The sequence below is a fragment of the Gamsiella multidivaricata genome, assembly GCF_025024155.1.
Source record: "Gamsiella multidivaricata strain RSA 2152 chromosome Unknown BC939scaffold_45, whole genome shotgun sequence".
NCBI classification, from domain to species: Eukaryota; Fungi; Mortierellomycota; class Mortierellomycetes; order Mortierellales; family Mortierellaceae; genus Gamsiella; species Gamsiella multidivaricata.
In genome coordinates, this window is record NW_026251753.1 from 43,626 (window position 1) to 69,393 (window position 25,768).

Genomic DNA, 25,768 nt, shown 5'->3' on the forward strand with positions numbered 1-25,768 from the left:
TCTCTTTCAGTCCACTCCACATCACTCCACTCCACTTCAGCTACCCTTCCTTTCTCTCAGAAACGCGCCATGGCCGCACTGCCCAAGAGAATCATAAAGGTATGTGCATATCCTTATTGAACCCCAGACGCGCTTACCACCCATGAGCACCCAAAAGCGCAAGGCTTAAGCTATTCGTGTCAACTAGGAAACAGAGCGCCTAATGGCAGATCCCGCCCCAGGAATTAGCGCAACTGCCCACGAAGACAACCTTCGCTATTTCGATGTCATCATTTTTGGACCCGTGGAATCGCCGTTCGAAGGTAACGACGTCTTGTCATCTCAATAGCCAGATGGGAGCCTTACAGCTGCTAGACACGTTGATTACGACGGGAGGACCAATGATCCTTGCCTGATCTTATGTATGACCCCTCCGGTGTATATCCAAATAGGTGGTGTATTCAAGTTGGAGCTCTTCCTGCCAGAGGACTATCCAATGGCGCCTCCAAAGGTCCGCTTCATGACAAAGATTTATCATCCCAACATTGACAAACTCGGTCGCATCTGCCTCGATATCCTCAAAGGTGAGAATCCATCTTGCGCGTGACGGGTGTCACTGTCTTTATACCCTATCTTATTCATCGCATGCCCCTCCTTCTTCGCTTTTTCCGTTGACAGATAAATGGTCGCCAGCACTGCAGATCAGGACAGTTCTTCTTTCCATCCAAGCGCTGCTATCGTGTCCAAACCCAGATGATCCTCTTGCCAACGATGTAGCCCAGCACTGGAAAGAGAATGAGAACGGGGCCATTCAAACTGCACATGAGTGGACCCAAAAATACGCCGCCAACTAGCTATCTTTGTTCCGAAAACCAGGGCATTCAATCGCACAGAGAGAATATCAAAGCTACAAAAAAAAAAAACCCCCCACGAAAGAAGTGTTGCAGATATGATATGTATTATGTTTTCAAGTTGGATGTCCTGCCCGACATTAGTCTACTTCCTAAATACATCATCTCTGTTACCGGGGAACCATTCACCATACAGGTTTGGTCGTTCGCCTCTCAAAAATTCATCGTACGCCTGACGCATGAGTCCCATCCAACTGTCAGCCGCGATTGGCGTCTTCCAATTATTGTGCCAATGATACGCATATGCTCCTGTGAAAAACACCTCCGGTCCTGCCATAAAGACTCTGCTCAGCCCTTCTTCTTCCTCCTTTCCTTGCTGCTGCTGCTGATGGTGAGCTGGACATATCGCACTTGCATTAGTGAACGCGTCAGGAAACGCCAAGAGTCCCTCCATCATCTTTTCTCGATCGTTCAGCAATCCGTTTTGAGATTCAACACTGTCGACGCGTAGCCAGAGAGGGTCAAACATGGCTGTAGGCATCATGACAAGACCATTATTGGTCAAGGACCCGTTTTGGGGATCTAGGTAGTTGCGTAGACGCGCCGGGTGATAGATTTCCTTGGGTCGCATCTCATGTGTGTTGCCGCGTTTCGACAGGTAGTGTGGGGTGGTGGCCGCGTATGAAAAGGAAGGAGACTCAAAATGGGTTAAGGCGGGGTCACCGCCAATATCTCTAACGCTATCCTTGTTCTGCTTGTCTATATCCATTGAATCGGCATGCGCAACCTCCAGAGGCTGGTTGTTATGTGCTGGCTGCTGTTGCTTTGGCTTCCCTCGCGTTCTCTTCTTGAGTATATTTGCCTGTTGCGTTGCCTCCCATCCATTCTTTAGCTCTGTGGGTATTTGACTTTCTTGCCTGTGGTCTACCGTCTCTTTCTCTTTAGTCTTGGCACCATCCAGAATCCGTCTCGCCACACTGCTTCCGCGGTTCAACCGCAGGACGGCAGTATTGTACATCTGAGTGCTGCTCCACTCATATGCAAACTCCATGCCGGCATCATACAAAGGCGACATGTCCCTCAAGAGCAGGACGTCTGCATCGAGATACATCCCGCCGTAGCGGTACAAGATCAGGAACCGCGCTTGGTCCGATAGTGCTACTGGAGGTACCTTGGACTTTTCGGATATCACTTCTGTTGATGACTGTGGCAGTTGGTTGAGTTCTTGAGCAAGAGGATAGGCGTATGTCTCCTGTGCCTTTTGGTCCCACACGTGCAGTTTAATAAATCGATTCAGCGGTGCTGTGATCAAGTCCTTGGAGAACACGTTCTGTTCATAATTCTCTGGCTCTCCGCTAGGAAGGTCTGTAGAGTCGATCCAGATATGAAGAAGAGCCCTGTCCAGTGGTTGTGTGAACAGAAGCGCCTGTACTGTCAGAGATAGTTTGTCCGTGACGATACCGCGCCAAAATATGTGAAAGTGCATCTTGGCCGAATTGGTTGTCGAGGACGAAACTCTTCTGACGGGTTCTGTGTTCTCTGTTGATTTCTGACCACCATAGGTATCCAGGTCAGCGTATTGAGTTTTCGTACTATTCTGCTCTGAGGCGGCATGGATCCTGTTTGGATAATTTCGTGCTTCGCGCAAGGGGATCAAGTAGAGGTGGTCCTGGGAGAGATATTCCAGGCAATGTGCAGAGGTGTGTTGTGTTCGATCGCATGACTCCATGATCGCAGAGTGATCTACAATCCAACCGCGCAGAGGCCGTTCCCAGAATAGTGGCCTAGCCTTGGATATCCGTCGTGCGGTTAATGCGACGGTCGGTTGTTGCTCCAACCCCAAATTCTTGTTACGAATGTAGTTCATCCACTCCTCATAGGTCTCAAAGTCATTGTCGAGTATCGTGGATAGATGTATCTGCTCACTTTTCGCGAGCTTTTGATTGCCGTCAATATCCGCCACGGCTCCGGCCGGTGTCTCTCTGTCCTCATTCCTGCTCTGATAACAAAACTTGGAGAAAGCCTTCAGATTCAGTCTCGAGACCCTCGCATTGTTTGTGCCGATTAGTTCTGGAAACAGTTCCTTGTCCAGTCGCTGTAGCCTCTGTTGTTTGACTACCTTTTTCTGCTGCTTCTCCTCCTTTTTCCGTTTCCGTTCTGTCTCTTCCAGTTTGCGCTGCGCCCTCAGCTCCTTGAGTTGCTGCTTCTCGAGCTGCCTCATCCTGGACTCCACTGCCGGTCGCAGTCCATAAGACGACGTCGAAGCGGAAGATGACGACCACCCAAAGTTCTCTATAGGTCGAGCGGGTTGTGGTTCTGAAGTTGGTATAGACATGGGATGCTTTACTGCTGATGCTAAAGCTGTCGCAGTCGCAGCCGCAGCGGTTGCTGTATATGTATATGTATATGTATATGTATATTGTATAGTGGACCCATTTCCTTTGTGGAGGCTGATGGTGGACCAGACTCTGAGGTAGAAGAAGGAGGCCAAGAGGCAGAGAGCAAACAGAAGGACAGCAATTGCTCTATATCGTCTCACCATCGGCATGGCTGTAGAATGCTTTTGGAGAAGTGATGAAAAGTAGGCCAAGAGTAAAAAGACAAACAGCCAGCTTTTCTGGGGGCACTACTGACAGCGGACCCTTTATTTTTTTTGACCACAAGAGCCATGGCTGATTCATTCCTCATTCCAGTTCAGTCTTTGAGCTGTGTGTTCGAAGGGAGATAAAGCACCCGCACCCAATCGCCTCAGGGGCAATCAGATTCCTACATTCCATTTTATCTTGTAGAAAAATGCGTCTACGAAGAACGAACCAAAGGCATGAATATAAAGATAAAGATATGCGATTTCTTTAATTATTAATGGTTGTTATTGCGATCATAGCTTAAAAACAGCCCTCATATCCATAGGCATGCCTGAACCAAGCTGAGGGACTTGCTCCAGATCTCGCTGCTTCATGAAGTACCGCATGCTGATCAGCAGCTCCTCGTACGTCTGATTTGGTTTTTGGGATAGGCATTGGATCCAGGCGTACGAGACAGCACCCCTGGCCATGGGACTTGTGTAGGGTTGTGGAAGACTGTATCCTAGTGGATTAGAGGCGGCATCGTTCATCGCTGTCGGCGTACCCCAGTTGACGGCCGTTCCATTTGCGGCGCCGAGTGTAGCATGGTGGTTCTGGATGATGGCAGCATCTTTGGCGCTTGCACGGATATCTGCGGACGCTTGGTCATCACGGCAGCCTGAGAACATAATGACATTGCCCTTGGTCTCTCGGAACATGGCCATCTAAAAGATATGGGATGAGTAACGAGTGCACCAAATCCTGGGTTAGTGTGTGCTCTAAATGGCATCTCGCGGTCGTAATTGACGGAGTACAAGTGAACGCTTCTTACCCTGCGCGCTTCCTCCATGCATTCTCTTTCTTCCTCGTCCTCATCTTCCTCCGCGGTTTCCTCCCTGGCATCCTCCTTAACTACTTCCTTGGCTTCCTCGACTATAATAGTACATTCTTGTAAACCATTCCTGTTGGCGTCGTCGCTGGCAGTACTGTTTGGGTCCATCCACTCCATTGCATCGCACCCAATGCCACGGTGGTCATTGATCACCTCCCCTGAACCAGAGTACATCTCTTCAATGATTCCAATGTTCGCTACCGATTTGGTACGCTGCCGGGTAGAGGGCTTCAAGGCACCTGAAGCCAAGTCGGCTCCCAGAGACGATGGCGACAACAGAGACCCACCGATCGAGGTCAAATCGTTCATAAGGGGTACGGATTGCTCGTTTGAGTCCGAAAAGTCGCTGCTGATAATAGTCAGTTGCGGAACCAGATCGTCATACGATGCCGCAGCAGCCTTGTCAACCACGTCGCCATCCTCGGTGGCAGAAATGGACCGCGTACTCTGCGCTTGACCAGGGCTCGAGGCGCCTTCCTTGCTATGGATCGGAGGCAGGCCGCCGGGCGGTGACAAATTTCCAGTGACAGTCATGACAGAACCGTTCGTGTACTGAGCCACGACGGGACTGGAGCCTGCACCGGAAGCTGTCATGGTTACCGTTGTAGTGGTGGTGGTTGTGGTTGTGGTCTGTGTCTGAACACTGCCATTGTTTGAACCGGGAAGATCAAACTGAACGTCGCTCGCGGACATGGCAGCCATGGCCCCAACTTTGGTCCTTGTCACTTTCTCGAGGGCGGTGACATGATCTCCATTGTAAACAAATGGCAAATCGAGCATCGTTCCTGTATTCATCGATCAATTAGAATATATATATATATCAGACGCGTTCAGTTAGGTGGGGCCGCGCACGGACGATCATCTATCACCCGAAGTAAGGTTCGGGATATGAGCTGTGCCTGCCGTACGTACCACTGTGACAAGCGTCCACGAGGGCTGTGAGCTGAACGCCTGCGGGGAGCTCCTTGACCATGAGATCATACATCTCATCGTCAGAGATGATGCCAGATCTCAGGTAATCGCATGGATAGATAATCTCGTCATAGCCATCAGCCTCATCTCCTACTGCAAGTGCCAAGACAGAACGAGGATTCATCGATTAACAGGGAGCCTTGCCCAGAGCGTTCGCGATTTAAGGTTGCAATAGGAAATAAATGTCCACTTGAGATTTTCACAGAACAAGGGGCACAATACTTACAGTGCTCAGCCTTGCCATTGTATGAGAAATCTTTGATCCGTCCACCATGACCTATCGCATGAAAAATGCCGAAGGAAGTAACGAAAGAAGGTAACGGTGTCAGTATGCGTTCAAATCATGCAACTACGATGATCGGATTACGCAAAAAAATGTTCCGTCCACTCACCTGCATAGTGGAAGAAGAGAGAATCCTGAGGTTCAGCATCCTTGACTAACCACTTCATCCAGTACCGGATATTGGCACCAGTCGGCCTCTTGTCTTCGTAAATTTGGTCGTCCGTCAACATAATCGTGTCCTGGTAACGGAAACCGAAATACCCGTTAAGGAATCCAAAAACATCCCGAGTGTCGTTGATGCATCCCAGCAACTGGTTCGGGTCACCAAAGTAGTTAATCCCGATCAGCAGCGCCTTCTTTCGCTGAGGCCGAGTAAGGGGTTGAGGCATAGACCTTGGAACGATCGATTTGGATGGTGAAGGTTTGGATGCGGCAGGTGACTTTGCTGCCGAGACAGAATCGTTGTCGGCATTGGCATCGGAAGCAGAGACATCGAACAAGTCGATGTCAACGGGTTTGTGCTCGAAGTACTTGTGGTCAGGCTCGTCAGGGCCGGAAGTGGGTTGCTTCTCCGAGGATGTAGCCCTTGTTGGCGTCTTTTGACCAGACAGGAGGCTGATCGGCACTTGGTCGTTTCCAGAAGCATTGGCGCTATCGTTGACAACTGAGTCCGATTCAGAGAAGGTTGGTACGAGAGACTGTACCTTGCTCTGTTGAGAGAAAGGCGATCCTTCGAGATGAAGTGGAGGGGATTGAGCAGCTACTGAAGATGCGGGTGCGATGGTGGATGCTTCGCCGTGAAAAGACGTCGATGAAGACGCTCCTGAGACTGGGAAGACAGAGGACGAGGTAGAAGATAGGGACAGTGACGAGGATTGATCTTTGGTCTCGTTGTCGGCGTGGACATTAACGCTGGATCCTTGTAGAATAATCGCCTCTCCCTGAAGAGACACCTCGACCTCGATCCCTTCACCGTACGCTAGTGCTTCTCTACCTCCCTGAGACCCATGTGAGGAATCATCCAGAAGATCCATTTGCGGGCTATCACTGAAGTCGTTGTCGTAATTTTCAGAGGATGAGTAGTTGAAGGTATTGTGGTGCTTCGGTTGCTGGTGTTGTTGTTGTTGCTGTTGTTCGAGCTGTTGCATTCGCATCAATTCCTGCACGACTCGAGTGACATCTGCGAGGATGGCAGGATCGATATCGTCGTTCGAGATGGAGAACGAGGACATCGTGGCCAGAAGGAGGATGAGAGGGTGTTGCGGAGAGGTGTCAACGGCGAGTTGGCAGTAAAAATGAAACGAATTGAGTTTGGGCGAGGCGGGAAAGGCACACTAAGATGGAAAAGGACACTAAAATATTTTATACAAGGCGGTGAATACAATGAAGAAAGGAAGGAACCAAACAACAAACAATTGACAAGGACTATAATGCGGCAGGAAAGGGTGAGGAATTGTACAGTGGATAAAGAAAGAAGAGAAGAATACGAGAGGGGAGCAATAGAAAGACAGCGTTACAGGAGGGAGAGGGGGATCAGCTGAATCCAAGATTGGGTTGAGGGAATGTCGATGGTGATGGCGATTGCAGCGAAATGAACAAGGAAGCAAGAGCAAAAAGGTCAGGGACGGAAAGAAAGAACGAGCAAGGAAAGACGAATAAGAAAGGGGACAGCGAGATACAGAAGGGCGATAAAGCGATAGAGAGAATCCCCGAACGGGCTTTTTAAATAAAAAAAATAGAGCGAGCAGGTTTCCGTGCTGCTTGACATCCAAACAAACCGCATCGCATTCATGTACACATTCCATGTACACAGCAAGTGCCGCTATAGTACCAATGAACGATGTCTCCTCTTCTGCACTGCCACCCCAATTGCTTCATATCCCCATTGCTGGTTGTGGTCTTCATGTTAGTTAACGGTACACTAATGATGCCATGTCCGTGTTCCTGTGCGACTTAGCATGGCTAATCCGATCGACACATGCTTAGCTCTTGCAGAAGTCCATCCTATGTCCTAGCATCTATCATCTTGATGTTTTCATAAGCCGGTTTAGTTTGTTGGATGAATATTGTTCCTGTATCATGTCGTGTCTTGTTCTTGTTGCGCCTAATCCGTACCCAGAACCCTGGTAACAACCACTACCACCACCACGCATGCCGTTATCCATTTGCCTCTTTCCCACATCAGATTACTCTCGCTTTCCTTGCTTTCAAAGGAAAGCAAAGGGTCGTTTGGTCATTGTACCTTTTCAGATCTAGGGGACCATGCTGAACCAAGGATTAGGGAGTTGGAGTTGGAGGAAAGAAGAGCATGCACATACAACTAAACATAAATCCTTCTCCTCCTTCGCTCATGTCCAGCTGGACACACCAACTAGCGCATCCTTTTATTCCTTGTATAACATAAACATTTTACAGGTCTGTTGTTCGGCCAGTCTTGCTTCTTATGATTCTTCTCCTTCTAATGACAACCTAGCGCTTGCTTACTGACATAGACAATAGCGCGTTACGCCTTGAAGGACCCGAAGGCTTTCTTCCTCGGAGGAAACATGGCGCAAGATGCGACAGCCATATCGGCGCCACGGTCCGAGCTAGACTTGCTCTCAATTAGTGAGAACTTTAATAGAGCTTCTGGCTGCAGCTCCAAAAGGCCAAGAAAATGTGATACCCACCCATTGACCAATGAGAACGCGACGAAGCCTGCTTGTGTAATCCAGCTTCTCGTTCCATTCTGGGAAGATTGTTGCTCCTATGTTTTGGTGGAACCAGGGACGTTTTGCAGTTGCAGATGCCACCGATTTAGTTCGTCATCAGAATGTTTACGTATCCAAAGGGGTTCTTCCTTCTTTTTCTATGGACTGGTTCCCCCAAAGTGAATCAAGGCAGCGGACTCGGGAATCTGGAGCAGATCTATCTGGTCATCCAGTGAGTAAGGTCTCGATTCGGCCTCCTGTCACCTTTTGAAGAGTCCCGTGGAACACGGACGTCATGGATACAAGGAGACATTAAGAGCTGTCCCCTAAAAAAAAAGGCGATAATGAACCCCAGATGAATAGGGGAAGCCTATTGCAGCAATGTGCATTATGGAGGATCGACATGGCTCGATTACTATCCCACCATAAGTCAACAGGCAACGCATCTGACGGATTCGCCTCGCTGTCTCTTTTATATTTAAGAAACGAATACTAATTTCCCTACTTGATGCACTGTACTACAACGCGGCTAAACTAGTGATGTGTGAGGCTCGTGAAAAATGGGGCCCTGCACAGGTCTCTTCGGAACATAGATCTAGATGCGGCTACCCTTGGCCATAGAGTCCTTCAGCACCTTGAGCTTCTCCATTACCTCCTCCATCTTGCGGATCTGTCCCTTGGCTTTGCTCTCCACATCATCACGCGACCTCACATTGACGGACCCGGACGCTTCCTCTTCAGCACCGACCACAAAGATGAAGTTATACTGTGCAAGTTCTGCATTCCGGATCTTCTTGTTCAACGTCGCGTCCGAGGCATCGACATCTGCAAAGTACCCAGCATCAAATAGCTGTCTCTGAACTTTTTCCGCATACGGCAGCAGCGGTCCTGCCACTGGAATCACCTGGATTTGACGTGGCGAGAGCCAGAAGTCCCACCGGCCTGCGCAGTTCTCCGTCAGGATGGCGATCATGCGTTCCAAAGACCCAAGCATAGCGCGATGGATGATGATGGGCCGAGAGAAATCCGAACCAGATGGATCACCGCCGCTGTTGCGGTACTGGAGATTGAACCGTTCAGGCAGCTGAAAGTCCAGTTGCAGCGTCGCACATTGATGGTTACGTCGCAGGGAATCTCGGATGAGGATGTCGATCTTGGGGCCGTAGAAAGCGCCATCCTGGGGGTTGATGGACCAGGGGCGCCCGAATCTGTTCAGCGCATCCGCCAAGTGCTACGTTACAACGCCATGAAAAAAAAAGAGAGACATAGACCATCAGTTACAGATATAGGTAGGGAAACTCAATGCTGCAACGAACCAAGGGTGTGTGGTGTACCTTCTCAGCCAAGTCCCAGTCCTCAATCTTGCCGAGATACTTTTCCGGCCTCGTAGACAGAGCCAGCGAAAATTCGAATCCAAAGATCCCATAGACATACTGCAGGAAGTCCAGTGTGGCATCCATCTCCGCGCCCAATTGATCCAAGCGACAGAACAAATGTGCATCGTCTTGCTGGAACCGTCTCACTCTCGTCAATCCCGACAGTGCCCCGGAGGCCTCGTTTCGATGCAGGACGCCGAAATCGGCATACCGTAGTGGCAGCTCTCGATAGGACCGTTCTCTCACATCAAACATCAGACAGTGCCCAGGACAATTCATAGGTTTGAGTCCAAACGTGTCCTTCTCAACATCAAACATAAACATATCCTCCTTGTAATTGTCCCAATGGCCGGACGTCTGCCATAGTTTGATGTTGAACATATTTGGAGACATCACCTCCGTGTAACCACGCTTATGATACTCGTTCTTGATGAACGACATGAGCGTGTTGTAGATACGAGCGCCATGTGGAAGAAAGAAGCAGGATCCAGGAGAGAGCTCGTGGAAGAAGAAGAGCTCCTGTTCTCGACCGACCTTACGGTGGTCTCGCTTTGCGGCCTCCTCCAGAAACTTCTTGTGCTCGACCATAAGCTTAGAGTCAGGGAATGACACGCCGTAGATGCGTTGCAGCGAGTCGTTCTTGGCGTCGCCCAAGAAGTACGATGCAGAGTTTTTGAGGACTGCAAAGGCCTTGATACGTCCCGTGTGTGGAATGTGTGGTCCACGACAAAGATCGATCAGGGGTCCGCACCGGTAGACCGTCGTGGATGCGCCATCAAGAATCTTGGACTCGATCAATTGGATCTTGTATCGGTTGTGCTGGAAGTTTTCAAAAATAAAGAGTAAGTAGGTGCCAGGAAAGTGAATTAATATTGGCGGGCTGCAGAGCGCTGACTCAGAACAGTTGGTCTTGTACCTTGAACATCTGCAGGAGATCTTCCTTCTTGACCACAAGACGCTGAAATGGCTGCTTCTCTTTGACAATACTTTTGGCCAACGTCTCCAGATTCTCGTAGTCACCTTGCGAGACCAGTCTGCCAAGAAAAAAACAAAAAAAAGATATTTGTACTTATTCACCTCTGAATAACTAGCAGCTACAGCGTTCGCAAGCTTACCTTTCGTCCCTCATTCCCATCTCATAGTAGAATCCGTCCTCAACTGGTGGTCCAATGCAGAGATGGCACCCGTAATGTCTTTCGCAGGCCTCGCCGAGAACATGGGCCGAGGAGTGCCAGAAGACAGCTTTGCCTTCCTCGTTCTCGAAGTCCAACAGCTCAAGCTGACAAGAGCTCACCAGCGGACGCTCGAGATCCCAGAGGACCTTGTCGACCTATGAAGAACGAATAAAGCAAAGCAAGACAATAAACATCGACATAGGTTTATCTTAGATCTTTTATAATGTGTCGAGACACCTTACAGGGAGGAGGGGCTATATACCTTTGCGATCACGACCCGCTCGGCCAGGCTCTTGGCAATGGACTTTGCAATGTCCATCGGGGACGTTTCCCAGGCAATACCTTCGCGCTGAGAGCCGTCAGGCATCGTGATCGAAATGGGATCTCTTGGCTGACCTGTCAATCAACAAAGTATTTTGTCAATACCATAATACATCACTCGCACCATGAAATACGTATAAAAAAGTTTTTTTGGCTACCAGCGTCGGCTTCATCGGATTGCTTCTTGAGCGTATCAAAGATGGCGATGCGATGAGCAATGTATTCAGGGACAGGAGCAGTCTGAATACGAGTGAGAACGACGGAAAATGAGATGTAAGAAACGCGTTCGCCTACGTTTTTTCAATGGCTTTTTTTTTTTTTTTATAATCCTATACCTCCAAAGGATAAGCATTCTCAGGGGAGTTCTTCTTAGTCTTCTTTTCATTGGCTGGCTTTGCTCCCAGCGCAATGGGCGACGATCCAGTCTTGATGGCCGTGGCGGGAATGAGGTTCTGCTGTTCGATTTCAGACATGGCTTTCAAAGACAATCGTTTCTTTTTTCGTTGGTGGTTTTTTTGTGCGGCTGCGTGTGTATGTGTGTGTGTTTCTGGCTGTGTAGTTGTGGGGAAACAAAAGTCTGTCGCCTGCCTTTTATAGAATCTGCTTCGCCCATCGAGTCACCATGACAAAAAATAAAAAAATTCGGCAGGAACTTCATGAACCTGGACATCGCTTAGGCAGGGTGAGCATGAAGCATATCGACTCATCGCATTCTTTATGTTATCCTTGGAAGCTTCATAGAGCTGTATTGGCATTCCTGTAACTGAACTTTGCTTGAACCTTGCATTATGAGAGTCATAGCCTTTTTGCAAACAAAAAAAAGCATCTCCACTTTTTCACACACTGCATCATACGTAGAAGAAATTGGTTTATTAGGGGTGTGTAAAAAAGAAAGCGGATGACGACGAGTGAATGTATGAAGAATGCCACCATATTTATCAGGCGTTCTCTCGTTTACAGAATCTTCGAATTGTTGAGTCTGTCAAAGGCTCCGGTACCCTCGACCATTTCAGGCGTAAGAATCCACTATCGTATGATTGTTCAAAATGTTAGTCGATCGATCGTGACCATGCGCAATAGAAAAACGCAACCATGTCAACATTACTTACGTTGGCGAAACCTGCAGCCTTGCTCACAAACATGTTGAACAGGCCCTTATCAGCCTTCTGTCGTTCCTCCTCCATCTCCAGTTTCACCCTGCTTGTCATTGTGCTGTTCTTTGCACTTGCCGCGATGTTGTTGGTTTGGACGACGTTGACAAGACCTTGTCCAATATCGAACCAATCCTGAAGCTCCTTCATGTCAATATTGCGAAGACCTTTCATCATGTCTCCAAAGTTTAACGGGAATAGCTGTGCGTCCGCAGGGTGCACATCCTTCTGTAGATCGCCAAGTTTCGCGTTCGTTGGGATCGCTGTTACTGTGTCATTGCCGGACTTGCCATCTGCATTTATCTTTTGGGATGGTGAGGGAGTGCTAAAAACAGGTGCACAGTCGGCACCGAGAACATAGGTACCCTGAACCAGGAAGCTGCTGCATCCATAGCAGCTTAACATGCCAAGGACATTTGGATTTGAAAAGATATGGGCCATCTCCCGGAGGCACTGGACCGTGCAGCGTTCACGGAACTGAAGCGCGTAGTTCACAAATGAGTCGATACAGGAGCTGTCAGATCTACTGTCATCGGAGTCGGTATCTTTGTGGTCATCTTGGCCATCGTTGTCACCTTTGCCAGTCTCGGAGTCCGTCACGACAAGTGCAGGGGTCTTGTCGCGCTTTTGCTTGATATGAGAATGCCTGTGCTGTTCGGAGACCGACAGCGAACCTTCAGAGGGTAGACGAATATCAATTTGTTCAGGTTCCTCCTCCTTTTCAAAACCAGTGTCATCCTTATCGGTCTCATCCTGATCATTTTCGTCTCCGTTGTCGTCCCCAGTCTCATTTTCATTTTTATCATCGTATCCATCATCATCACCATCATCGTCATCATAATCTTCCTCGTCATCCTCGTCGTCCTCGTCGTCTTCGCTGTCCTCATCGTCCTTAACATTCTTGTTATTCTTGTCGTTCTTGGTATTCTTGTTGTTCTTGTCGTCTTTGTCGTGGTTCTCGTCATGACCCAAAACAACCTGCTGTATATTCTGACGTCCCATACTGTCCATGGCCACAATCTGCTTCACTCCATTTGATACTGCTGCCATATGTCGCAGTGCATGTGACCCGGACGTGTCGATGTCGCTCACAGCGTATTTCGCGTTCAAGATATCTGGAAGGATTTCCTGACGCTTATCGCTCCCGCCCTTGTTGAGGGTAAAAGGTGATGCGTTGGTCAACTGAGAAGCTAGGGTAAGGATGGCGATGGGTCTCAAGAACCTGGAGACCTGAATCTTCATGTTGCTTGGGTTATTGTCGTTAAAAATAAAATAAAAATAAGGGTAAGGTGGATGTCAATGTACCAAGATTAAAAGAATTGTCGCGACAAGAAGATAAAAGTTAGGTAGAAAATGGGCGCCAACATGATATCTCGGGATACCCAGGCGTACTCGTATCAGGATAGTGAACCAAGAATTCCATTCCATTCTCGGGAATACCATGGATGATGGTGATGGGCTGTCTAAAGACCACGCGAAAAGTGGAATCCATGATCAGGGACTTGCCGCAGGAGGCAAGGGAAGGCAGGAACGTGCGCTTTACCTTTTCCCCTTTATCTATAACATAACAACACCATATTAGCAGTTTGGAGCGGCGATCGACTTTGAATCAAAGGCTCCTTGATTTTGGTATTGGGACGATCTGCCGTGGGAGGTGAAGGGACACAGAGCAAGCATAGACCGTCTTCTCATAAGATTTGCAAGAGATGGAGTCTGCCGATATTGGTTAAGGCAGAGTTGCTGTAGGGTCTTTTGCTTGAACATTACATATATTGTTATTCTTCGAGATAATTTCATCTTCCTTGCAACTGAAGATCATAAACAATAATTTATTTGCATCCAAAACTGCAGTGTATTAAGACATGGTCTTGTGAAGGCGCTTTCCATTCGCTTTCCCCTTTCTTAAATCATCTTTCTAGCCTCAAAGAAGCTGCGAAGATGGCGCATCTGCCAGGCGCAGGTAATGGCCAAGATAACCAACTGAAAAATGGTCCAGGTTACTGTATGAGAGTTGGTCGTCTCGCTCTTGTTGCGGAACTCTTGCTCGTTTTCCTATTAGGAAATAAAAGGTGGCCCAAAAGAAAAGAAAGCAAAACCTTGTTAACCATATAGTAAAAAAGCAGCTACAAGACTCATTATTGAACAAAAGGAAAAAAGAAAGTGGATAATCCTTACACGAAGGTACATCTGCTCACGTCTGATGTCGCCGACCTTATGGCTCAATTCACGGACACGTTGGACCAATTCTATCAAACGACAGGGATAAAAGTATTTGAACATGTTTCTCGAGTAAGAATCCGCCTTAATTCATTTTTTTTTATAATCCATTGCTTGATTGAATGCATTGCGGTACTTACCGCTCACGGCGCCCTCAGGGCCGTCTCCGAATTCCTCGACAATATCAGTGATTGCCATGTCGAACGTAATTCTCTATTAACAGCAAGCAGTAAAGCGTTATCGTCAGGAAAGGCACGATTCCACGCCAAAAAAAAGTGTATGAAGAATATGAAGATGAAGTGACATTGAAGCCTTACAAGTTTTGTAGAGCTGAACCAGCCTGACGTCGAGGCAAACAGACAAATCGCATGCTCACTCGATTCAGCAGATGTGAACTTGAACGCGCCCTTGGGCCGCAGCTTCTGGCTGTAGACCCTGTTACCCGATGGCAGTTCCTAGGAGATCAGCAGGAGACGTTCGTTAGGGCTATTCCGTTCACCTAGGCGCCTGGCTATTTGTCGCCCGAGCAGATATCGCGGCCCAGCAATTGATAGCACACTCACATCGACCAAGACTTCGAGAACGATCTCAGAGTTCATGATGAACTTTTGCGCTTCCTCGTTCCACTCTTCGGCAGTGTAATGGGCTAATAGTTGATTGAGATACCACAAATTGTCGTTAGATATGAAGTCAGATAGCATTGCCCTGAAAACGCCATACATCCGAAATAACGTCCATCTCAACATTCTTCAAGAGAGAGCCTTGCTGATTTTTCGTCCGCTAATGTCGAGTGATGCTCATACCTGAGACCATGGTCTCCTTGGGCAGTTCCTCGGTAAAGCACTTTTGTTCCGAGCCCTCGAGATAAAAGTAAAGTCCAAAGACCGAAGGGAGGATGCTGAGGAGCACCAGCAAACAAATGCTCCATCGAGTGATGTTGATGGCCATGCTGTGAAAGTCGCGTGTTCTGTTAAAGCGATTCGAGTGTGATGATGCAGAATTGATGAAACGACCATGGATCTCCAAGAAAAGGAGCCAACCAACCACGTCACAGAGACGTGGTTGGCGTTATGGGGATGTAGGACAGGATAGGGCGTGAGTAGCGCCGCGGATCCACTTTCGCCGTCTGAACATACCAGAAAGAGTTCATTCCGGTTGCCAGATATATCATTACTCACCGACCCGAGCAGGATAAACTGAACCCCTCACCGACTGGGCCGTTGTCTATCAAGTCCATCTTCACCATCTTCACTCTATGCCAATTCCAGAAAACCTTATTTACATCGTTATCGCTTTCCCTTCGACTTCAGATTCATGATAATTGTAGTACAGTATATTTTATAGTATTACATACAAACGTATTGCTGAATATGCGATGGGGTTCTCAGGTTTCGCTATGACGAAGCGACTTTCAGTTCGATTTTCAGGCAAAGACCTGAGGTGCCTGGCCGGGAACCGGTTGAACACCGCCCACAAAGTTGGCTTGGTTCTCATCCACGTGGTGGAAGTCCAAAATCTCGCTGTACATCATGACCTTCCATGTGTCCACAGGCAGATCGGCGTCGTTGAAGGACCAGTCAAAGACCTCGGCGGCCACGGGCTCATCATCGGGATCGTGGTAGGGCTCGAGGTACTTGTGGTAAAGGGCATCTCCAGCTGTCATACGCTTCTTGGGGTCAAACACCAACATCCTCTCGAGCAAGTCCAGTGCTATGTTCACCATTCGATACACATAGCAGCATGTTAGTGTGTTGCCAGCAATAGTGACCGAATAAAACTGGTCCATCAAGAAATAAAATAGAGCATACCAACAGGGTCAGAGTTGGGGAACTTTGTCGTCAATGGAATCTTTTCTCTCTTGGGGAGTGACTGGACAAAGCGAAGGGTCTAGAGTTGCGAGGAGAGCAATACAAGGTCAGTCAATGAAAGCGATATACAGAACAATGCCTAGGCAAAAGAATCGTACGTAAGAATATAACGTACGTTTTCGCTACCAATGGTCTGGATAACATCATCTGGTGGTGTGCCGAGCAACTCAGTGATGATCGAGAACTGGTTGACGTCTAGAGAAAAAAATCATAAGCAATAGAATCTAGTAGGTGAGAATCATTGCCGAACATTCAGTCGAATACCTATCAGCAATTGCATAAAGAAATAGCATCAGTAACTTACGATCCTTTCCAGGGAACAGTGGCTTGCCCTCCAGCATCTCAGCGAAAATGCATCCGACACTCCAGATATCGACAGCCACATCGTACTTTTGCCATGTCAACATGATCTCTGGTGCACGGTAGTAGCGTGTGGAGACATATCCGGTCATCTGAGGGTCCTGAATACGGGCCAGGCCAAAGTCGCAAATCTATTGACGTGAAACAATGCACAAATGGGCCGCACAAATCGTTAGCAGCGACTCTGGAGCATATCTCTCTAGCTTTATAAATCGCGGCCATATCGTCCTTCTGCAGTACCTTGAGATCGCAGTTCTCGTTGACCAAAATATTGCTTGGTTTCTATTCAGTCAAACCGTAAAAGTGTCAATGGGTGACGTCCGATAAGATGGATTCAGCATACATCTCTTGGTTGCGACGCCCGGACAGCTTGTCACAATGTCCTTACCAAGTCACGATGGACAACGCCGGCTGAGTGAAGGTATTTGAGGCCACGCTATCAGAGGAGGTGCGGAGGAGAGAAAAGGGGAGAACCAGCGATAGGCAAACTGTTAGAGGGCATTGTACTAGACCTTTTTTTTTAAGGTCCATGCCAAATCGACCTGGGTCACTGAAAAACGAGGTATCAGGGGGATAATCGTCATTGTTGTCGTGAAAAAAGCAGGTCTATTAGGGACACATACCAGGATCTGATACAGGAAGTACTGGATGAACTGCTTATCAAGAGGCCGCGAGGTCAACAGACGATGCAAATCGGTTCCGAGCAGTTCGGTCACAAAGTAACTGTAGTGTATGGTCAAGCGCAGCAAACAAATGTCAGCACAACTGTTATACTCAACATGTTGCATTTCAAATAACCCTGTTCCCTTTGATATGTCTTCTCCCGGCTCGATGCCCACTTACATATCCTCCAGTGGCGAGATGAAAATGTCACTCAAGCAGATAATCTATCAAAAGGGAATCAACACAGAAAGATCATTGACGCAATATGATTAGCTTTGCCCAATGGTCATTCCGCTGGATGTCAGATCTCCGTGCAGGCTGCGTGATAAGATAAAGTTGGTTGATGCACTGCACGTACATTTTCATGCTTGAGATGCTTTAGCAGCTTCAATTCTCTGTAAGTGCGCTTTGAAAGGACTGGAGTACTGAAGGGCTTCATGATCTTCTTGATGGCGACGGGTTGGCCAGTCAGCTCGTCCTTGGCGGAGCTATACATCATCAGGGAGATGAACGCAAGGACAGTTGAGGATAAGCTTGATTTCGGTAGAATGGCGAGATTACCGCTGAGCTCGTGCCGTGCCTCACTTACCAGACGAGACCAAAGGCACCCATGCCGACAGGTTGGAGATCGACATAGCTATGATAGGCGAAGAATGGTCATGAAGGTTAGTTCTTGAAGCTCATTCGATGAGCTGACCCACAACTGGTTGCGATGCATTCCATTCGCCATTCTAGTTTCGAACCATCACCACCACAAACCAGCAGACAATCATACAAAGCACACATAGCACACATGCAAAAGAAAGACAAGACTTACCGAGTAGTGACCTCAAAGACGGTTCCAAAGATAGATAGCTTTGCAAATTGAGCCATGGTGGAGTTGTGGTGAGGAGAGACGTATGAGTGTGGAAAAGAGGGGTGTGAGGTGTTTGGATTCGCTGGTGGTGACTTTGAATTTTTGACAACAGAGCAAACGGAGAAGGAAAAGGTGAACGATGAAAAGAAAAAGAAAAAAATATGAGAACGGGGAAGAAGAAAAGGAAGACGAAGGAGCAGATCAATGGAACGAGTAGCCTTTTTTTTTTGTTTTTTGTAAAAGACCAAGCTTGCTTTAGGCCAGGGACAACAGGAACAGGCACAGATACAAACCGTTACAAAAACAAAAGGTGTTTGTTTGTTGTCGGGATTTTTTATTTTTTCGTATGATGTCATGATCACATCGTACTTTTGCTCGAAAGCGGTCTGCAACTTCGTGTTCGTGTGCGTATCAGGTCCATCCCCTGGTCAGTTGGGCCCTTTCTTGCCCCCTCTTTTCAACAGGACAAGGCATCAACTTGCGACTGACAGTTTCTGATGTTCATCCTTCAAGGCTGCTTTGAAAAATGCTGCCCATATGGAAGGCCCGTTATGAAGGGTATGAATCAGGATAACGACCCCTCTACCTCACCTCTCCGGTACCTGCAGATCAAAGGAGCATTCAAAATGGATTAGGCATGCCCTTAATAGAGTTATAAAATGTTACGGCCCTGACGCAAAGGTGCGTTCCTGGAGCACCTTATTTCGCACTGTGTCCATAGCGTCATGGTTAATGTTTAGAGGCGTCTTGTGAGGTCCCTCATGCATGCATTCTTCCTTACAATTGAATAATGCTATTCACAGAAAGAAAAGCAGTCTAGACAACGAACTCCTTCTCAGTCTAACACTGGACGGGTGAAGCCACCTTCTTTGGCGTGAGCGGTAGGGCAGCATTCGCAGGGTCCACCTCTCCAGTCTGTACCACCCCATCTCCAAGTGGGCTTGTCAAGCACGGTGAACAAGGGAGCGCCACGCTTGACGACGATATCGATTTATTCCAGAATTGACTCTCCACGACCCGATCGATATCCCACCGCTTCTCAATGTCATTGACCATCCCCTGCAAAAGCTCACTAAAGGCCATGCCGCCAAAGTAGGTAATCTTTTGCCAGTTCAAGCCCTGACTGATCACCTTGGACAGAACCGATCCCGTCGCGAGTTCGTACAACACTGCACCTAGACTGTAAACGTCGCCTCGGATGTAGTCACATTGACGATGACCTCCGACGCGCCTAGCCTCCGGACTCGCATAGTCCTGAGTTCCGAAGAATTGGTTCAGCGGCAGTTCATATATCTGGCTGCAGAGTCCAAAATCGCAGAGTAGGCCCTTGCCCTTACGGAAGAGGATGTTGGCGGGCTTGATGTCCTTGTGGCTGTAACCTTCCTGGTGGAGGGCTTGCACACCGAGCACAACAGTGTACATGATGGAGCGGATCTCCTCGATGCTGAAAATGGTCCCGAGAGAGCAGGAAGGGGACAAAGGCCGTTGATCTAGATCTTTATTAGATCGATCACCTAGAACATCCTTGCAGCGCGTCTTGAGCATCTCCGCCAGATCTCCTTCTGCCTTCTCGAACACCAGGTAGTGATGCTTGTTCGTAGTAATGATATCCAACAAGGGAACAATACCCGTCTACAATAAAAAAGGGTCAGTCTTCATGGTCTCAGCTACAGTATTTTGTTCGCATACGATTGTTCTCTTACTCTGTCATGGAACAAGCGGCAGACTCTCATCTCTCTCTGGACCAAGCCCAGCCTCTCGATCTCACCGGGAAGCTTTCGTGTGATTTTCTTGATAGCGACTTCGATGCCCTGATCAATCGTCTTGCCCTGGTATACAATCCCAAAGTTGCCCTTGCCCAGTTTCTTAGCCACGTTGTATTCAAAGTCGGCAATGGTCTTGATCTTCTTCGCAAACAGCTTGCCAGATCGTGAGACCTTGGACGAGATCACCTGCTCCTGATCGCTGCTATTGCTCCTGAACAACATTGACACGTTCGTTGCCAGCCTCCACGGGTCCTTATCTGATGTCTTCGAGGTGATCTGAGCAGACTTCAGGACGTCTGGTCTATGGAGTTCTGTATCGATCTTTGATGGCTCCATCCCCCACTGGTTTCCAGATGGCAAAGAGCCATTTGGGAGGGCCGGGAGCGAGATAGACTCATACTGTACTGCCGAAGAGACAACAGTGCTCTCCTCGGTTGAAATACTTGCAACAAGGATCGAAGTATCGTCCTTTGACGTCGATCCACGCGTCTCAAAGGTTGCCATCGTGTCTGCATCAGATGATTCAAGGCGACCAGAAGGTGAGGACGATCCAGTGCTACACAAATCTCCTGTTCGTATTTTGGCCACGCGCAAAGAACCAGGCGAACTCAAATATCCCTGGTCGCCCTGTCTTCTATGTTGCTTCGCTGAGAGCTGTAGACCGGATAATGTTTCGTGGTGGACAATGTGCTCAACGATAGAACCGTCAGTGCGCTGAATCAAATGGCTGGCGGCCTGATCGTGTCGCCACTGCCTAGCAATCGCCTCCGACTCCGTCGTGCATCCCTTTTTTGGACGTGCGATTGCGGGGACAGCATTGTTGCTCGCATGTTTAAAAGCAACGTCTACTGAAGACTGCGAGGTATTTGAGATGCCTTGGATCTGCTCTTCTATTCCGCCCTCATGTTGGGGCTGGTCCAGGATATCATCTCTGCTTGTTGTTTCTGTGGCCTCTAGCTTGACTTGAACCTCCAATTCGGACCTCAGAGCATTCACTTGCGCCGATACCACCGTCTGGTTGCCGTAGTCCTCATGTTCCTGATACTCATGCTCCTCATACCCATCATACACCCCATACTTAACATACTCCTCATACACATCATACGTCTCACACTCCTCATAACTCTCGTATTCATGTCCCTCTTCCTCTTCTTCCTCCTCTTCCTGGTCCGAATCATCATCGTCATCTTTAGGTCGAACATCAACTCTCTTGCAATACTCATTCAGGTCGATCGGTTCCTTGTGAGTGTACGTCTGATCAGTTGTTATAGCCGTATCGGAGTCCAAGATTCCTGGAGAGTAGGGTGAGAAAGGATCCAGGTCCAGGGATGGTGCCTCACCGATGTCCCCCTGCCTTGCGTATACACATTTCTTTCCTGAAATCGCCAATAGCTGACTCATTTGCAAGACGGCCCTCTTCCTTTCCGCTGTCTGTTCACGAAAGTTCTTGCGCGCAATAGGTCCGATCTGGAGCACAGAGAGGGAAGGTTGAGGTTGCGACATTGATAGTAGGCCGACTCCATCTTGGGTGGACTCCATGCTCAAGCCCTGTTGACGGCACTTGGTCCCAGTTCCCCCAGTGGGCTGTTCACCCCAAGAGTCGGCAGAAAAGGTGGATGCAAGGGATCTGGACGCTGTCGATTCAAAAGAAGGCGAAGAAATGATCATACTCACGGAGCGACCAAACTTTGGCTTGGAGTGATCAACCTTCATCGCAAGGAAGAGTGAGTGGCCGGATGACGCATATAAGAACGAAGGGATAGAGGTGGAGTGGATCAGCTTATTGACTTTGGGATCCTTTCCATCTTTTGGCTTATTGAAGTCTTCTGGTGTGGAAATATGTTTGTGAATGCTGCTGCCAAGGCTAAAACCGACGCGTAGAGTTGCAGGGTCGTGAGGAGTGCTAGGGTTGCTGCCATTCTTACGGACCTGGTCCGTGTTTTGGGGGCTTGCAGTGCTACTCTCAGGGATACGGCAGTTCAAAAAAGAGCTGTTGGTTTTTCTGAGACGAAGAGGTGAGACAGAGTTCGACAGGGACACTCTTGGACCATCCATTATGAGAAGAAATTATGGAGTTGGTGCCGCTGGACCTTGAATCGAGGGCTGGATGAGAGGAGCCAGCGAGGATGGCGTGGTGCAGCAGAAATGGGTTTGGTGAACAGAAATAGTGAGGCGATTGAATGGTCCGTTGGAAATGTCGTTGCCAACCGATCGTCAAGGAGAGCGCTGATTACTTGGGAAACATACGCCAATAGAGCACATGTCACTCTGCACCGCACCATCTTGATGGGGCTGTCGGTGCAGTATGGACCGGAACGCGATATCTCTCATATTTTGTCTTTATTAAATCGTGCCGTGTAAACTGAATAACAGTTCGGAATACGGAGAGGATCTGTCGTGCGCTATCTATTGAAAAGAACCACGGCAACTAGCTTTTCCACAGTTTCATTAAAGACGCCCCGGCCGAACTACCCATCTTTCTGTCTTCATGATCGAGGGCCATAGAAAGTAAATGGCGTATACCACCAAGCTACGCGCACAAGGTTGACCGGTGGCAACTTGCTGGCATACACGATGACACGTAAAGCTACAGGCTAGTCGTCTGAGTAGTATCTCTACCTCTTTTTCAACACTCAAGACGCGTGCGCCGAGCTGGGTGGGCCGTGCGCCTGTATCATGTGATATGCCTGCCGTTTATTTTCTTGTTCGATTCATTTCTTTTTCATTCCGCATCCCATTCCTTACCCACCTACCCAATCACACACACACACACACCACTGCCAACATGTCGGAACAAAAGTCGCTGAACGAGCTGCTCAAGTGGTCCATTATTAATCAGGCTACTGAGAAAGAGGACGCCTCTCCCTCTGGAGCCTCCGCAAAAGTCGTCCAGAAAATGGTATGTCTTGAGGGAGAGCAGATCAAAGGCGCGATATGGATAGCTGAACGTTTGCGTTAACCAGCACATCTCTATGTCTATCTGGTTGAAATTGGACATATAGGACCCGGGTCTCATTGATGCTATTCTCGGAAAGAGCGAGTCGCAATTGATGCTCGACGCATTGACGGTCATCAAGAGCCCAAAGGCAACCACAGACGAAAAGGAACTGGCATGGGAGGATTTTGAGATGTTGATCCAGCACATCGATAATGCTTCCAGTACGTTGTCCTTCAGTCATTCAATGGTTCAATCCTTGTCTTCTCCTAGGATTGCGATTGAATGTTTAACGCTGATCGATGATTTTGTTTTTATTCGTATTAGATATAGAGAACATGAAGATGTGGCCACCAATTCTCGAAGAGCTGAAGAACAGCAACCCCAAGTTCAGAGAGCAGGCTCTGTGGGTTTGTGGAACCGCCACGCAGAACAACCTCAAGGCGCAGGCTGCTGTACGTATCCTCCACACCTTAATAGCTGAGCATTTACACATCAGCTTTTTCAAAATCTCTAATTCATTTTTTCTTCCTTGTTGTTCTTTTATGTTCCATACCCTTTTAAAAAAAATAGTTCTTGAGGGAAAAGGGCCTTCCGGCTGTGATGGAATTGCTGTCGGACCCAGAGACCTACGTTCGTGCCAAGGCGATCTATGCTTTGTCTGGAGCTATCAAACACTATGAGCCCGCATTGGAGGAGTTCAAGAACGCGGATGGTCTTAAGACTCTGGTTAACATTGTGAAGACCGAGACTGGTAAGCAGGGCTATGCTTTCGTTTTGAGGATTGTCGCTACCGAAAATTAAATGCATTGGACTCATCATTCTTATCGTGCTTTCTCCTTTTTGCTGTATATAGACCTCTCGTTGCTTCGTAAAACCCTCTTCTTGCTCAGCACTCTTCTCACTCTGCACCCTTCCGTCTGCTCGCAGTTGGCTGATCTGGGGTTCGTCCACACGTTGGATACCATTCTGACCCAGCACATGGATAACGAGGACTTGGTCGAAAAGTCATTGGTGAGCTTGAAGACGTTCCTGGATGTTACCCCGAGCCCTGTTCATCCAGCAACACTCGCATCTCTTCATCCCAGGATTTTGGAGGCTAAAGAGAAGTACTCACAGCACATTTTGGACTCAGAGGCATGGGCAGATCTCGAGAAGAAGACAGCATAGAGGATCCCAACAACCACCACAACACATGCATTTAATAAAAATAGTATTCGGTTCATGAAAATCGACTGTTTTATTGCGCCAGTCGCACGATTGTATGTACATGCACGAAGGACTAGAGCAGGCTCAAAATTCCTCACATTCAACTTGGATCCCACACTCAATGCACGTCTGCACAGAAGCCCCCGACTCTGGATCAACCAGTGCCGTTCCAAAATTATGCTTGTGGACCTTGGATCGCTGTTGCATCTTCTTGTCCTGCCAAATAGACGTCCTTGTCTTGTTTCTAAGGTTCCGGAGCTCCTTTTTAAACTTAATCTCCTTTCTGGACTCTTTGTCTCGCTCACGCCTCTCAAATTCTCGATCCAAACCCTCGGGACCGCCCCACTTCTTGAATGCAAACTCCTCTACCTGACAGCGCAGATACAGCATCATGTTGTTCCAGGTCGCCTTCTTCGGGTTAGGTCTCTCCCAATGTGGGAACAGTTCGGTATCGCGCAACTCAGGATCCGTGAGCAAGTAGTCCATGCGGCATTCTGTCTTTGTCAAGAGCGAATACTTTTCTGGCTGCGTGTCTCGACAACCGATGCAGACAGGGACATGAAAATGGCGCAGGAGCTGGAAATCAATATCGACAGAAGTGCAATCCTGACATTCGTAGTTGTCCTCAGCGCCGAGAAAGATAGCTAATTCGGTGCGGAGTAAATTATGTAAGCAAATGACGGCGAGGAAAAGGAAGAAGAAAGCAACAGAGACAGCCGGCTACTTACATGGATCAGATTCTGCGACAGTTGGCTGCCATTTCCGCTTCCTCAAGTTCTCTGCCTCCGCCGATGCACTTGAACCGACCGCATCCCTCTCGTCCAGCTCCTGAATAAAACCGGCTCTTGTATCCTTCATTTTCGACAGATCATAGTCGTAAAATTTTGTCCATTGGTTCTTTGGTAGTGGTTCAATCTCCTCCATGGCTTTGTGGATCAAGTGGGCGTTCTGCTCAATGATTGCTGAGATGGATAATTGTTGGTTGCCTTCGGCCCTATTCCCCGTGCTAACGAACCCAGCATCACTGCTTTCTCCAAACTCTCGAGCAATCGCCTGTTCAGACTCCAGTCTCCTTTGATATTTTGCCCTTCTCTCCAGCGCTGCTTGTCGGTTCCTTTCGATCTTAGCTTGAACCTCCGGTGGCAGCTCAGCCCTGGTAACGGGCCGTCCGACGGTTTCCTCATGAGCAACCGATGGAGCAGAAGCTGTATGTGAAGTAGCATTGATCCCCTCAGTTGCTGCGCTTGAAGATGAAAGGGTTTGCGCAGTATCGATTGGACTGAAGGAAGTGGGCCCTGTCGCCTTGTTGGAAGCGGTTACTGCCTGATCAGTCATGTTGTACTGAAGTGGAGTTGCAGAAATTGGTGGCGTTGCTGTCCTAATGACGTCCCTTTAGGTTGAGGGTGGTGAACAGTGTTGAATGAGCGATTGTTAATCGGGTGAAGGGCGATCCTGAATCTAGTTATAGTGGTCTGGCGAACGACGTTAAGGAAATAAAATAGTTGTTGAGAACAGGGTCTTGACAAAGATGGTCGTGGAGGTGATGATGCAGTTCGTTACAAGGAAGAGACAGAAAAGGCAGAAACGGTCGCAGTTTCCCTTTTTAGGCCATTGGTGACAAAGCTTATCTCAGGAGCCAT

At 48.3% G+C, this 25,768-nt stretch overlaps 10 protein-coding genes across 10 annotated transcripts; 2 read left to right on the forward strand and 8 right to left on the reverse strand.

Annotated features, from left to right (window-relative positions):
* Positions 1–69: 69 nt before the first annotated feature.
* BC939DRAFT_398680 (ubiquitin-conjugating enzyme E2 N) lies at positions 70–833 on the forward strand (the record flags this gene model as incomplete). Its single annotated transcript, XM_051552436.1, has 4 exons — positions 70–99; positions 188–302; positions 432–563; positions 658–833. 4 exons carry the CDS (start codon positions 70–72, stop codon positions 831–833), a joined length of 453 nt encoding a protein of 150 aa, XP_051410760.1.
* A 142-nt stretch (positions 834–975) lies between these two features.
* On the reverse strand, positions 976–3,165 carry BC939DRAFT_504393 (uncharacterized protein; the record flags this gene model as incomplete). The annotated part of the gene is made up of 1 exon (XM_051560523.1): positions 976–3,165. One exon carries the CDS (start codon positions 3,163–3,165, stop codon positions 976–978), a length of 2,190 nt encoding a protein of 729 aa, XP_051410761.1.
* Positions 3,166–3,650: 485 nt separating this feature from the next.
* On the reverse strand, positions 3,651–7,220 carry BC939DRAFT_455726 (caspase domain-containing protein). Its single transcript, XM_051556225.1, has 5 exons — positions 5,651–7,220; positions 5,485–5,535; positions 5,199–5,351; positions 4,227–5,071; positions 3,651–4,119 (listed from the first exon to the last, which is right to left on the reverse strand). The coding sequence occupies exons 1-5, from the start codon at positions 6,771–6,773 to the stop codon at positions 3,709–3,711; spliced, it is 2,583 nt and encodes an 860-aa protein (XP_051410762.1). The 5' UTR covers positions 6,774–7,220; the 3' UTR covers positions 3,651–3,708.
* A 1,467-nt stretch (positions 7,221–8,687) lies between these two features.
* On the reverse strand, positions 8,688–11,655 carry BC939DRAFT_455733 (uncharacterized protein). The gene is made up of 7 exons (XM_051556226.1): positions 11,439–11,655; positions 11,262–11,343; positions 11,045–11,178; positions 10,723–10,937; positions 10,524–10,641; positions 9,566–10,426; positions 8,688–9,462 (listed from the first exon to the last, which is right to left on the reverse strand). The coding sequence occupies exons 1-7, from the start codon at positions 11,574–11,576 to the stop codon at positions 8,827–8,829; spliced, it is 2,184 nt and encodes a 727-aa protein (XP_051410763.1). The 5' UTR covers positions 11,577–11,655; the 3' UTR covers positions 8,688–8,826.
* A 305-nt stretch (positions 11,656–11,960) lies between these two features.
* On the reverse strand, positions 11,961–13,140 carry BC939DRAFT_455735 (uncharacterized protein). The gene is made up of 2 exons (XM_051556227.1): positions 12,213–13,140; positions 11,961–12,129 (listed from the first exon to the last, which is right to left on the reverse strand). Exons 1-2 carry the CDS (start codon positions 12,693–12,695, stop codon positions 12,058–12,060), a joined length of 555 nt encoding a protein of 184 aa, XP_051410764.1. The 5' UTR covers positions 12,696–13,140; the 3' UTR covers positions 11,961–12,057.
* Positions 13,141–14,156: 1,016 nt separating this feature from the next.
* On the reverse strand, positions 14,157–15,419 carry BC939DRAFT_478323 (uncharacterized protein; the record flags this gene model as incomplete). Its single annotated transcript, XM_051558753.1, has 6 exons — positions 14,157–14,306; positions 14,430–14,500; positions 14,612–14,684; positions 14,789–14,926; positions 15,035–15,117; positions 15,275–15,419. 6 exons carry the CDS (start codon positions 15,417–15,419, stop codon positions 14,157–14,159), a joined length of 660 nt encoding a protein of 219 aa, XP_051410765.1.
* A 178-nt stretch (positions 15,420–15,597) lies between these two features.
* On the reverse strand, positions 15,598–18,235 carry BC939DRAFT_518401 (putative mitogen-activated protein kinase; the record flags this gene model as incomplete). Its single annotated transcript, XM_051561180.1, has 11 exons — positions 15,598–16,181; positions 16,280–16,358; positions 16,455–16,534; positions 16,644–16,830; positions 16,940–16,981; positions 17,088–17,135; positions 17,323–17,422; positions 17,543–17,586; positions 17,721–17,850; positions 17,952–17,999; positions 18,180–18,235. 11 exons carry the CDS (start codon positions 18,233–18,235, stop codon positions 15,895–15,897), a joined length of 1,101 nt encoding a protein of 366 aa, XP_051410766.1. The 3' UTR covers positions 15,598–15,894.
* A 541-nt stretch (positions 18,236–18,776) lies between these two features.
* On the reverse strand, positions 18,777–22,166 carry BC939DRAFT_207237 (kinase-like domain-containing protein). Its single transcript, XM_051550664.1, has 2 exons — positions 19,922–22,166; positions 18,777–19,850 (listed from the first exon to the last, which is right to left on the reverse strand). The coding sequence occupies exons 1-2, from the start codon at positions 22,037–22,039 to the stop codon at positions 19,059–19,061; spliced, it is 2,910 nt and encodes a 969-aa protein (XP_051410767.1). The 5' UTR covers positions 22,040–22,166; the 3' UTR covers positions 18,777–19,058.
* A 462-nt stretch (positions 22,167–22,628) lies between these two features.
* Positions 22,629–24,141, forward strand: BC939DRAFT_455740 (armadillo-type protein). The gene is made up of 5 exons (XM_051556228.1): positions 22,629–22,883; positions 22,987–23,143; positions 23,247–23,374; positions 23,493–23,673; positions 23,776–24,141. Exons 1-5 carry the CDS (start codon positions 22,668–22,670, stop codon positions 24,087–24,089), a joined length of 996 nt encoding a protein of 331 aa, XP_051410768.1. The 5' UTR covers positions 22,629–22,667; the 3' UTR covers positions 24,090–24,141.
* On the reverse strand, positions 24,142–25,709 carry BC939DRAFT_455744 (XPA protein C-terminus-domain-containing protein). Its single transcript, XM_051556229.1, has 2 exons — positions 24,857–25,709; positions 24,142–24,772 (listed from the first exon to the last, which is right to left on the reverse strand). Exons 1-2 carry the CDS (start codon positions 25,461–25,463, stop codon positions 24,213–24,215), a joined length of 1,167 nt encoding a protein of 388 aa, XP_051410769.1. The 5' UTR covers positions 25,464–25,709; the 3' UTR covers positions 24,142–24,212.
* Between the last annotated feature and the right edge of the window lie 59 nt (positions 25,710–25,768).

What these genes read in the sequence shown, in the direction of transcription:
- BC939DRAFT_455726 (XM_051556225.1), bottom strand. Translation starts at nt 6,773, where the DNA reads ATGTCCTCGTTCTCCATCTCGAACGACGATATCGATCCTGCCATCCTC. An exon ending in CAATGGCAAGGCTGAGCACT is followed by an intron (nt 5,352 to 5,484) that starts GTAAGTATTGTG and finishes TGGCACTTGCAG; the next exon opens with TAGGAGATGAGGCTGATGGC. An exon ending in GCATGGAGGAAGCGCGCAGG is followed by an intron (nt 4,120 to 4,226) that starts GTAAGAAGCGTT and finishes CATATCTTTTAG; the next exon opens with ATGGCCATGTTCCGAGAGAC.
- BC939DRAFT_455733 (XM_051556226.1), bottom strand. Translation starts at nt 11,576, where the DNA reads ATGTCTGAAATCGAACAGCAGAACCTCATTCCCGCCACGGCCATCAAG. An exon ending in ATCCGATGAAGCCGACGCTG is followed by an intron (nt 11,179 to 11,261) that starts GTAGCCAAAAAA and finishes GTTGATTGACAG; the next exon opens with GTCAGCCAAGAGATCCCATT. An exon ending in ATCTCCTGCAGATGTTCAAG is followed by an intron (nt 10,427 to 10,523) that starts GTACAAGACCAA and finishes GAAAACTTCCAG; the next exon opens with CACAACCGATACAAGATCCA.
- BC939DRAFT_455735 (XM_051556227.1), bottom strand. Translation starts at nt 12,695, where the DNA reads ATGGCCCATATCTTTTCAAATCCAAATGTCCTTGGCATGTTAAGCTGC. An exon ending in AGGCTGCAGGTTTCGCCAAC is followed by an intron (nt 12,130 to 12,212) that starts GTAAGTAATGTT and finishes ATCATACGATAG; the next exon opens with TGGATTCTTACGCCTGAAAT.
- BC939DRAFT_207237 (XM_051550664.1), bottom strand. Translation starts at nt 22,039, where the DNA reads ATGGATGGTCCAAGAGTGTCCCTGTCGAACTCTGTCTCACCTCTTCGT. An exon ending in GCCGCTTGTTCCATGACAGA is followed by an intron (nt 19,851 to 19,921) that starts GTAAGAGAACAA and finishes TTTTTATTGTAG; the next exon opens with ACGGGTATTGTTCCCTTGTT.
- BC939DRAFT_455740 (XM_051556228.1), top strand. Translation starts at nt 22,668, where the DNA reads ATGCCTGCCGTTTATTTTCTTGTTCGATTCATTTCTTTTTCATTCCGC. An exon ending in CAAAAGTCGTCCAGAAAATG is followed by an intron (nt 22,884 to 22,986) that starts GTATGTCTTGAG and finishes TTGGACATATAG; the next exon opens with GACCCGGGTCTCATTGATGC. An exon ending in CATTGTGAAGACCGAGACTG is followed by an intron (nt 23,674 to 23,775) that starts GTAAGCAGGGCT and finishes TGCTGTATATAG; the next exon opens with ACCTCTCGTTGCTTCGTAAA.
- BC939DRAFT_455744 (XM_051556229.1), bottom strand. Translation starts at nt 25,463, where the DNA reads ATGACTGATCAGGCAGTAACCGCTTCCAACAAGGCGACAGGGCCCACT. An exon ending in TGTCGCAGAATCTGATCCAT is followed by an intron (nt 24,773 to 24,856) that starts GTAAGTAGCCGG and finishes GCACCGAATTAG; the next exon opens with CTATCTTTCTCGGCGCTGAG.